The 12,066-nt window shown below is 32.2% G+C and overlaps 1 protein-coding gene across 1 annotated transcript; it reads left to right on the top strand.

The window, feature by feature from the left end:
* Positions 1–207: 207 nt before the first annotated feature.
* Positions 208–5,600, top strand: LOC143922672 (gamma-soluble NSF attachment protein-like). The gene is made up of 6 exons (XM_077446005.1): positions 208–313; positions 3,299–3,366; positions 3,449–3,759; positions 3,833–3,903; positions 4,369–4,720; positions 4,878–5,600. Exons 1-6 carry the CDS (start codon positions 261–263, stop codon positions 4,914–4,916), a joined length of 894 nt encoding a protein of 297 aa, XP_077302131.1. The 5' UTR covers positions 208–260; the 3' UTR covers positions 4,917–5,600.
* Positions 5,601–12,066: the final 6,466 nt, after the last annotated feature.

Raw genomic sequence — 12,066 nt, 5'->3', positions numbered from 1 at the left:
CTTTGACAAAGACGATCAATACTTTAGTATATCTCAAAAAGAACGGAATTAAGCCAGACCGTTATAATTCGACCCCCGCCTCCGCCATCCCTCCCAAAGTCGAAAACCAAAAGTCTGACATAGCCTCGATGTGCGCAAGTCTTACGACCAAAAGCGATAGAGTGGGAATGGAACAAAGTGGAGGGGCTTGCGCATGTCTACTCTGTGTCGTATCGACTGTCGGCCTCAGCTGACGTTCAGGCTCAGTATTGATTGTGACCATGGCGGAGAAGATACGTGAAGGTGAAGAGCACCTCAGGCTCGCAAAACGAAGGTGATCACTCATAATATCGAAGACGAAGCGAGCTCATATCCAAACTCATCAAATCGAACAGCCCAACAATCATCCAACATTCCCTCTCTACGCTCACTCCGCGAATCACTTGACAGACGGGACGATTCGCGACTAAACATATTATGTTTTTTCGACCATAAGCCCTATTTTTTTAAAGCGAACATTTTATTCTAAATGCACTTTTAGCGCGTTATTTCGCCTCTTTATTATTCGCGTATTTTTTCTCATCTTTTTTATTACATGTTTTTTTACACATTTTGAACATTATCATTCATATATATGCTCACATTTATGTACATCATTCCCCTTTTTTTACCATTTGGAATAAATGTATTATTTTCTAGCTATTCGCAATGAATTTTTGAGGACGAAAAGGTAGGTCTCTTCGCATCGAACAAAACTCATTTTCAATTTTTTTATATTCACATATGTACATTATAAAGTTGGCAAATCCAAAAATGTATTTTTTTTCAGAGAGGAATTAAACCTGTTTTGCTGATCTTAAATCAATTGTACACTTTTTATTGTGCTTTTAATCTGTGCTTAAAATTTTTATACAAAAATGGATTTGTAATAGTCCCAAAAAATAATATTGGTTTTTTTATTTACCTATACATGCGTTTTATATGTGTTTTTTTTATTTAATTGTTGATAAAATTTAAACCAAGCATAATGCAGAATTACATATATAATATATTTGCACCCAAATGTACATATTATTTTTAATCAAAATCACATTCGCATATGTTAAATGAATTAAAAAGCTTATTGGTTTAAATTTTATCAAAAATTGACATATATACTTGGCAAATAATATTTGAAATGCGAATTTTTGTGTTTTTGATTCCTAGCGTGTTTTTGATTCCTATTTAGGTACATATAATATAATTACATATGTTTATTAAATATATAAAAAAAAAAACGAAATTTCACTCATTTTTACAAGGCTTTTATTATAATCTGTATTTATGCTGAGCTCTATTTCTTGAATTGTCTTAAAAAAAATTCATTTTCGCTGTAATCTTTGACGCAATTTTCAACAGAGTCGATTTAAAAAATTTCCCATCAAAAAATGTTTTCGAAAGTTGGTTAATTAAATAAAAAAAAATCAAAACTAACGTTGTTAAGGGCTTTCATGAATCTTAATAATGCATTCGGTTAATTTTCAGTCACCCTTTAACGTTGAGAAATCATTCATTTTCTTTCATCAATGTTCTATTAGCAATAATTTCTAATAGAAAATAATTTTAGAGCAAAAGCCACAGCGATTTTTATCTCCATGTTCAATAAAACCGTAATCTATGATCCAAGAGGGTAAAACTATCTTATCTAACTTGTCTTTTCAACAATATGAACTTCAGTTTCCTGAGATCAACATTGGTTTGGTATTAAAAATAACTACACTGTGTTTATTACAATTATTTAACATTTCACACTGTTTTACACATGATTTTTCATTGTTTCTATCAATTCGAACGTTTATTTTAAAAAACATATTATAAACGAATTTATTTTGCGTCGCATTCCTGTTATACAATATATGTATGTCGGTAAATATTTTTTTGCCTTATAAAAAATATCACAATTCTTTGAACTGGCATACATTCTGAGGGGGTTCTATCATTACAAAACATTATTGTAGAAAAGCTTCTTACTGAAGCTTATGTATATCAAAGCTGTTAAAAAAAAAAAAACCACATACATATATATATCGATTTCTTATATGAAATACAAAATATTACGCCAATAAATGAAACGTGAAGAATGAAATGAATCCTCTCAATAGAATGTCTTTGTATGTTTCACACAAAGACTTCGTATTTGTACAAACGTATATCTCATACTTACATTTCAATGTGTATGCGAATGCTTACAATGAAATTATAATTACATTTGACATTTTAGTGAATTCATAATCGATTACGCATTCACTAGGTATCGCTATATACATATATATATATATATATATATATATATATATATATATATATATATATATATATATATATATATATATACTCACTGCGAAGTACTTACGATGCCAATTGTAATCGCAGCGAAATTCCAATTTATATTCGATTATGGATTGACTACATATGTACGTATGCATGTGTAGTTATATTTTTCTCCGGAAGTTACATATTCCACTTTTCACCGTTCTGGTAAATAGCCTCCCCAGAGTGTTAACCGATGCATCATGTCTCTTAATTGCTGATGGCGTCAAATAATTCTTTCCGGTCAAGGATGAGAGGCGAGCCTCTCTTCTTCAAACTGATCTCGAACTCAATATTAATAATTGCGCAATAACCCAAATTTCGCGGATATTCCATTGGATCCGCCTTGTTGACGCGTGTGGAATCTATATTTGATTTGGGTATCACTTTTGACTCTCCACTCACCTTTCACAACCACGTCTAGACATTTTCTGACGTTCCCTTTATTCTCCAATCCTTTGTCTTCTCGCTTGTTAGGAGCAACTTAATGCAGAAAACATCAATTCATTTTCCATATAGGAAAGAGTATGGGCATTAGCCGTATCTATTACGTTTTCCTTTTAAGCATGCTTAGATATAATTACTTAGAATTTCGGAGAAACTTCTTTTATCTTCGCTTTGTTCTCCAGCTTATGCGTGGTATTCTAAGCATCGTACATCTTTTACAATACATGTATGTAACTTCACTTTGAATATGATATCAATGATTGTCTTGGCGAAAAATTACGACTATTACATATACACATATAAAATTTAGCAGTGCGTATAATAATGTACATATATGTACGTAGATGGTGCGATCTGTCGTGTTTTTATTTAACCAAACAATATTCACAATTTGCTTTTTATTGTTCAATGTTGGAACATGTATGGAGATACAACGGGTTGAAGGGTTTACAGCCAAATTGTTACATATGTATATGCATATATAGATTAACACGAAACTTTACGAAATGAACATTTGTTGCAGCTTGAAGACGTCTCTGATAAAATGGAGACCTGATTATGATTCCGCCGCCGATGAATTCAGCAAAGCTGGTACTTTCAATGTGTTTATTTATATTGTCGGCTTCGGGTCAAACGGTAAATATGTATAACGGGTGTAATTTTGGGTTTGCAGCGACTTGCTTCAGAGTCGGCAGGTCCATCGAGAAGGCCAAGGATTGTCTGATCAGGGCGTCCAATTGCTACAAGGAGAACAAGTCGTTGTTCCATGCCGCCAAGAGCCTCGATCAGACGGTAATTCTATGCAAGGATTCCGGCAATCCGAGGGAGATTCAAAAGCTGGCTGAGGACGCTTGTAGCCTCTACCAGCAGCATGGATCTTTGGATGCGGGTGCCAGCGTTCTGGACAAGGCTGCCAAGATACTAGAGCATAACCATCCAGAGGTGGCTCTGCAGTTGTTTCAACACGCAGCCGATGTCGTCATGGTCATTGTTCAATTTGTACATAATCGGCATTATATACCTATCGATAGCTATAAGCTCTTTTCTTCTGTTTCAGATTGAGGACGGAAGCCGTCAAGCTGCTGAATATATCAGCAAGGCAGCTCGCATCTTGGTGAAATTGCGAATGTACGTATACATTCAAAATGGCGACCGGACAAATGCACTCGTGAGAGTCCGCACTCTCGAGACATCCACACTTTCAAAGCCGCTCAATAAGAACTAACGCAATGGAATTTAACAAAGAAGCGGATGTCTCGAAACTGCGCCACTCTTCAGTGCATTCTTCCGGAAATCATTCGAAATACCGGATACATTTTATTTTATTTTCACATAGAGATACCTTCCGAGACAATTTATTACTAACATTGCAGCATTTTTATTACATAAATCGTTGCATTTCGAGAGGCTGAACAACACGAAATCAATAATTAATTAATCCATAGAGACATCTATGGATTTATACTTGTACATAAATTTTTTTTCATATATTTCTAATCGTGTACATATTTTCAAACATACGGGTATATTAGCCGGCGCTGCTCGAGCCAAATTTAACCAAAATATTTAAAAAAAAATTACGTTTCCGGACAGGTTTGATCAAGCTGCCGACGCTCTTCGTCGTGAAATTGGATGCCAACAATTGAATGAAGCTTTCCAAGCCATCGGCCGTCTGACTGTCGCACTTGTCTTGGTCCAGTTGGCCAGGGGAGATTGCGTCGCTGCCGAGAAGGCTTTCAAGGAATGGGGCAACTATTGCGAAGCCCCAGAAGTCCACACTGTGGAAATGCTACTTCAGGCTTTCGATGATGAGGATTCAGATGCGGCTCGCGCGGCTCTGAACAGTCCGTTCATCAGACATATGGATATTGAGTATTCTCAACTGGCACGTTCTCTGCCAATGCCACAGGGCATGTCCAATCCCAATGTATTTGGACTCAATCAGGTTTGTTCTCATCGGGTAAAATGCACACCTGGAGTTAAGGTACATTGCACGAATATTTATAAGTTTAATATTGTTCATATTCTCGTTCATAAAATGAATTAATCACAAACTATATACTATAATTGCATATTGTAATCGCATTTTTTTTATTTTTCAGAAACTCGGCTTGGCCAAGGATAAGACCGATTTGTGTTAAAAAATTTTTCATTTGCATCCACTCAGACTCGTATATTTAAAACTTAGATATTTAGCATGTAAGCACTTATATATGTGTGTTCCGGTCGATGTGACATTGTAAGCGTGATTAAGAATAATAATTTGTATTGTTATTCATTTTTAGTCAAACCTAACCTAACTTACTAATATCTCAATGATTACATTGACCGCAGCATATGACATTCTTACTCTCTTATAGGTACAAAATGAAGACAAGTCAAAACCAAATTCTAAGAAATAAATATGTGTTTCTTTATTATGTCATTGATGATAATTCAGTTGATTGATCTCGATTGTATAATTTTGATAGAAAATTATTATATATATATATATATATATATATATATATATATATACGCACACACGTATGTACATGCGTGTGTATTTTAAAATATAATCATTCTAGACATGGGTCTGAGTGCAGTTGGTGTGCTTTTATGATTGGATCAATGTATTTATGAATTATTTGCATATAAAAAGTAGACATATATATATATATATATATACCTGATTTAAATATCATTGTATTAATATATCACTTTTAATCTATGTGTGTACAAGTAATTGTTAAACATCATAATATTTCCTTGTTGTCTATTAGATCTATTAGATAATTCAAACTATATATTCCCTTTTGAAGATATTAATGTGTTTAGTATGTAAGACAAAAAAAAAATGAGTTTTCACATCTTTGCGCTTACATTTGCTTAGCAATTATGTATTGGCAAAAACCCAAAGTTTAGCTAGCTTGTCTCTATCTTGCGCGTGGATACACGCTAACTTTTCAGCTATGTAACGTCATCTTAATTATTAAGAATGTGTACTCCGGGTGTTAGAGATTAGTCAAAAAATCCAAAAAAAAAAATTTTACTATCTTAATATGAATTATATATGAAATATCTGTAATGCTTCTTAAACATGTCGTGATGCTTTAAATTTTTTTATTTATATTACTTTCCTTATATACACATATGTATCTATTACAAAACATCCAACTTCTTCCTTCACCGATAACCTCCTTTTCATTATCAAAATTGAAAGATGAGAAATCTCATGCAAAAAGTACATGCATACATAATAATTGGCCGAAATTTCGAAGATCGGAGTGACCCAACTGGACACCACGACGAACGACGTTCGGATGCCAAACTAAATGAGAGCTTTTAATATAAAAGAATTTAATATATAAAATAAGTTTTGGTAATTAAAGGTTTTCCAAAAACATATATATAAATACATATATATTCTCAAAGAAATCAAAATTTTCTTCTAATAAATGTTAAATAATCTAAATAATTATTGATATATATTAAATAAATAAAAAAAAATATTAAATTATAATTCTTATAAACAGAGATTTTGAAAATATCAAAAAAAAAAATGGGGATCACCACTAAAAACGATACTAATAGACATGTAGAGGAAGGTTAAAGAGCGCCATGATACGTCTAAGAAGTAAATGACCCGCTAATTTAGTGTAACGATGAAGGTGGAGTCACAATTTAACATAAAAATAACGAACCTGTCGGTCAAACCGACACCATAGCACGTCTCATAAATAAGAAAGAAACATTACATACGCCCAGTATATAAAAACACAAAATATAAAATGATTTTATTCATTCTACATATATATTTGTATTTGTCAGATAAAGAAATTTTATTATGGTATTGACGACACCATAAATACAGTTATGTACATATATACGAGGTTGGCACTACACAAGCACGGCTGGATACCTTCGTCAGTCTGGTTATTGATTCGTCATCGAATGCAGCCCATGGGTCTTAGCTCTAAGTTACACATATATAATGTTTAGTGTCTAAAGTGTCCCCTGATAGTTATCAACGGCGATAATGCCGTTGAAGTAGAAATTTTCTTGATTATATAATAAGGTTGTTTAGTTGTTGCTCCAAGTCTATCTTACCTTTAGAACACTTTAGAAAAAATATGTATGAATCATCCGAGACAATTTTTAGAATATTTACCAAGATACGCTTATATATATATATTTAAAATATATTTAATTCAAAACTATGTATTATATAATAGAAGCACCGCACCGCAAAATCCATCGAATGTCGATAGATATTTTATGGTTCTGTCTTACTTCCCGAGTCTATTCTAACCTAACGCCCAGTAAAATAGTCTAAGCAACTCACCTAACCTAACCCAGAAGGGTATCTATTAGTTAAATAGTTGAATAATAAATGTATTACACACTATATTGTATAGATTTTATGTGAAATCAAACTCAGTATGCATTCCTATATGAATTTTTCGCACCCTTGAAGCTCTACATGTTTTTTAATGCACGTCGTATTCTAACTATGTATAACGGTTCACCGTTGTCATATTCATGGTCATCTTCGAATGCGCAAATTGTGCACATTCGAATCGACGGCATGTCAATTTGAGACGTAGGCCGTGTTTTTCCGGTGTGATGATTTTGGGCCACGGTGGACGCGAATCGTTCAAGTCGTAATATTCACAATGACAATACAATCATTCTAACCGTAAAGGAATCCAACAAGCAAACAATATATTATGTCTAAAATACGCCGTACCTGAAGTGAATGCCGTTCCAACGACGAGTAAGCGTGATCGATCGTGCTCATGTATTACGTTTATATTATTATATAATAATCGAAGTTTTATCCATTAAGTTGTAATGCATTCCCTTGTTGATTGATTGATTCGGGTTGCAGAAAGGTGAAACCAATCTTTGTATTTGTATACATTTATATATATATAATAAGGCAGTGACGTATCATTAATCGGGGCCATAGTTCAATTTTACAACATTTTGTATGTCATTTTTATGAATGCATCAAATTATTTTAAAGAATGTAACAATAACAATTAATTTTAAGCTATATATATTAAATGAAATTGAATTTATTTTATATTTTAATGAATATATTCGGAGAGTACGAGTATGAAAGAGAAATTTACCGTACTTGTACGCTCTAAATTCTTGTTTATATTTTTTTGTATTGTTAAAAGAATTATATACAATTAGATTTTAACTTTTGACTATGTAATGTATAACGATTTGTATCTACATAATGTTTTCATGGCTTTTTTAATGCAACTTTCAAAGAAAGAGCACAAATACTCCAATTTTTAACAACTATTTGAATAGAATAGTACCGGATCTTCAGCTGTTTCGAAGAATCTTTGGACATACTGTTGTTTAGTATCAATTGATTATAATTTTTTTCATTATATGTACATTACAACTATGTAGAAAAATAAGTTATTCTCTTCGCTTCCGAAAAGGAATCTGATGCAGTTGCACTGCACCGCCTTTACCATTAATGTTACGTCACTGATTATTGTATTGATATTTTATTATATTTAACCAGTTTAACTTTGGGTAAAACATTTCCATTCGTAAGTTACGTTTTTACTGCATTTGGTTTTTTACCATTTCGGGATTACTCAATACTCAAGAAGTTCTAAAACAGGAAATTAAAAATTGGGAACGCCTAATTAACGCAAATAGACACAATCCCAATAAGCTAAAGCCTTCGAATAAATGTCGACCGTACAAAGCTTTCTCCTAATAGGCTCATTTTGACTTCTTTGATTTTGAATGTCCTCAAATCCTACACAAGCAATTGATTCAGATTACAATTCTAGTGGTTCAGATCAAACTCTATCCAACGTGCTGGAATCTAAAGACAATATGTACATTAATACAGCTCCAGTTGCATTTAAGCACATCTCCTCCATGTTTGCTAACCCGAAAGCCCCACTGGCATTTCAAATAGTGGTGATAATGTACTCAATAGAACGCCCGATGCCAATTATTACGAATCCCCCAAATGCAGTAAGCGTACACAATTAGCTTAGATTAAATGTAGAAATTGTGTTCATCGGCCTTGTGTTTTAAATAGTGGCATTGCCTGTATTTTATCCTTTTATTTAAATGCATTTTTTTAAGTTATTAAAACCTAAGGTGGCTATTATTGCTATGTATTTATAAGATGCAAATTAAAAGGCAGACTACGTGAAGCTATCGAATGTATGCGCTTTTATTTGGTATACATTTAAAATCGTATAATCGTTCAGCTGTATGCATAACGTCTGTACGTGCACTCAAATCAGACACCTCTCTAATTGCATCGTTAAACATGATTTGGCCATCTTATTATTCATATTTTAGTGTATACTTCGATTCGTTATGCTTACTCGGTAGTTCACATGATTCTAAATCTTCTTCGGGCTATATATTATAATAATTTATTTACAAAATGTTTATTTTTTTATAGCGATATATTATAAAATCAATGAGCATTGCTGTGTCTGCTTTATAAAAAAAGCTTATATTAAGTCACATAATCAATTGGTATGTATGTATGTACACCTTGTCCCTCGGTTACGCGGGGTTTTGCGCAAATGCACTAAAACGTTTTAACACTGTAACAGTGCTACGAATGTAAATTATGCTATTAAATTACACACTGGAGAAATGGTTGCTTTATACAAGCTTTTTTTCGGTATGACCTTTTACGCAGTGTTTCGTAGAACGAATGAATTCCGTAAATCGAGGGACGGGTGTACATTCATACATACATTTAAAATTGAATTGTGTAGAATACAAAATATAAATGTGTATCCATATATAGTAGTATAAACATACATATATATATATTTATTTTGAAACTAAATGTATTATTAAAAAATTATTATATGAATTGTTGTCAATATAAAATATATATATATATATATATATATCAAGTTTCATTTAATATATTTAAAGTGTTTTATTTTTCTCCTTTATCCCTTTGAATGCTGACCAACGCCGATTGGCGTTTTGCCAACAGGTCCTGAAATACGCCGATAGGCCTTGTTTTTTTTGAGTATGCAAAAAATAAACAAGAACACTACCTGCTAAGCCTTTCCAGGTAGCATTGATAAAAATGCATTGAACATGGGTCGTGTAATCCGTGTCAATGTTTATAATGACAGGTTTACACCTGATTTCTGAATTTATAACCATATAGTAGAATTAATATGGAAATCCCTAGCTGCTGAGTATTTTAGATTGTGAGCATTACATTTTAACAACAGTGAAGAAGATGGAACTAGTTTTGGAAGAATACATTCATTAATAGACTTATTTTGTTTGTTTTATATTGTTACAAGATATATTAGAGAGTCTAAACACACCTTTACAAAACTAGAAATCCTCGGTGGTAGTGATTTAAGGTTTGTTTGGATTAGCTACAATTGTTATACCTGCTTTCTATTGGATTTCTAAATAGTTCTAGTTGGAAATGTTAGCGAAATTTTTAGCGTGGCGGGCTTTCAACAGAAAAGACGTCAACACTCAAAGGACTAATCAGGGCGTAGAGTCGCCTAGAGCTACATTTCTCAACCTGTGTTCACATGGCTCCCTTGGGAGGCCCAGACCCTCTCAAGGGAGGCACAAAGCAAAATTCTACTTTTGGGGAGGCATAACAAGCTCTAGATGAGGCACAGTATAAAATTTTATAATATTTATATTTAAATAACACCGAAAGAAGAGCTTAAATGTTTTATTTGTCATCAAACTGAATTCACTTTTTTTTTTTTGATTTTTAAATGCTTTTTATTATTACGAAATTATGTTCACAATACATCTTATATCTATTTTAATAGCTACTGATCTACTGATCATTTTCTATTTTACAATTTAATTTAATTTGGTTAGTAATCATAGTATTATATTATTCTAATGTTAATCTACAGCATAATAGGAAAAAGAGCTCAAAAACCTATTTACAATCCTGTTTCCTCAATACAATGCACGTTTGTATTTTGGACAATATACTAGCTTGTGCTTCAATGGTTGGTAAATATTAAGGATTTATCGCATATCAGAAAAAATATTGTGCCAATTTTTTTTCAGATAAGGTTGGGAAGGCGTTTACATGGGTCACTTAATACATATATGTATATTATAAAAAAAAAACAATAAATATCATTAAATCAAGTCACCTTTTTCGACAAATATGTGAGGAAAACGAGGAGGATTTTGAGCGCTTTTTATTACACACAGAAGTTCGTTGGTTATCGAAGGGTAATTGTCTTAATCGTATTGTTATAATTTGGAACAGAATTGTATCCTTTACGAGTGATAATCAATTTGGGGAAGGTACAAAATTTGGCACAAAATGCGATATATTTAATTTGTCAAACAACAGGCGCTTCAAGAACCTGGAAACAATTATTGGAAGTTTTACCATTTATGTAATTCAAGACAACGGCACCATTCGCATACTCAATCTTCTTGTTGTTCATCTAGGTATGTCTTAAATGAAACATCTGGCTTACAAAGTGGGCACTAAGCATGTTATTGTTGCCGTTTATTTGCATAAAATTATGTTGATCCATATTATATCTTACTTATCTAATTTTTATTAATTTGAAATGAAAAAAAGGGTCAATTTTGAATGCAAAACTTATATAATTTGTGTTATTTACAAGTAATACAAAATAAATCCCTAAAAATAATTTATAATACACCCATATATACTAACTTGAAAAATCTGCATGCCATATATAATATTCCGTTTGTTACAGACATTACTAACAAACTAAACAGTAGATTCTATGACAGAATCACTAATAACCATACTAACACACTTGTGAAGTGATTCTCGGTGATAACAATAAAATGTCTATACCCTTCAGGTATAACACACAGATTACCTAAACACAATCTGCTTTAGGTCATCGAATTTAGACAGTTTTTTATTAATATTATGTATTAGATGTATTATGAGCATTTATAAGAATTGTAAATAAGTTTTTGAGCTGTTTTTTCTATTACGCTGTACATATTAACATTATAATAATATAATACTATGATTACTAACCAAATTAAATTAAATTGTAAAATAGAAAATGATCAGTAGATCAGTAGCTATTACAATAGATATAAGATGTATTGTGAACATAATTTCGTAATAATAAAAAGCATTTAAAAATCAAAAATCAAATGCTTTCAGACTGTAGACAGAAAGATGACCATCAACGGGTTCATATGAGTGCAGTGAAGTAGGTGTAGATGTGTATTAGTACGTAAAAGTCTTGTTACATTATGATAATTACATGAGAAATGAAACGCGAGCAATTT

Source organism: Arctopsyche grandis, chromosome 2 (genome assembly GCF_051622035.1).
Source record: "Arctopsyche grandis isolate Sample6627 chromosome 2, ASM5162203v2, whole genome shotgun sequence".
Taxonomy (NCBI): Eukaryota; Metazoa; Arthropoda; class Insecta; order Trichoptera; family Hydropsychidae; genus Arctopsyche; species Arctopsyche grandis.
The sequence above is the reverse complement of the archived record's forward strand: the minus strand, read 5'-3'. Positions and strand labels throughout refer to the sequence as shown.

Excerpts from the sequence above, each read along its gene's own strand:
- LOC143922672 (XM_077446005.1), top strand. The coding sequence starts at position 261 with ATGGCGGAGAAGATACGTGAAGGTGAAGAGCACCTCAGGCTCGCAAAA. Across the intron at positions 3,760-3,832 it reads ACGCAGCCGATGTCGTCATG|ATTGAGGACGGAAGCCGTCA; the intron begins GTCATTGTTCAA and ends CTTCTGTTTCAG. Across the intron at positions 3,904-4,368 it reads ATCTTGGTGAAATTGCGAAT|GTTTGATCAAGCTGCCGACG; the intron begins GTACGTATACAT and ends GTTTCCGGACAG.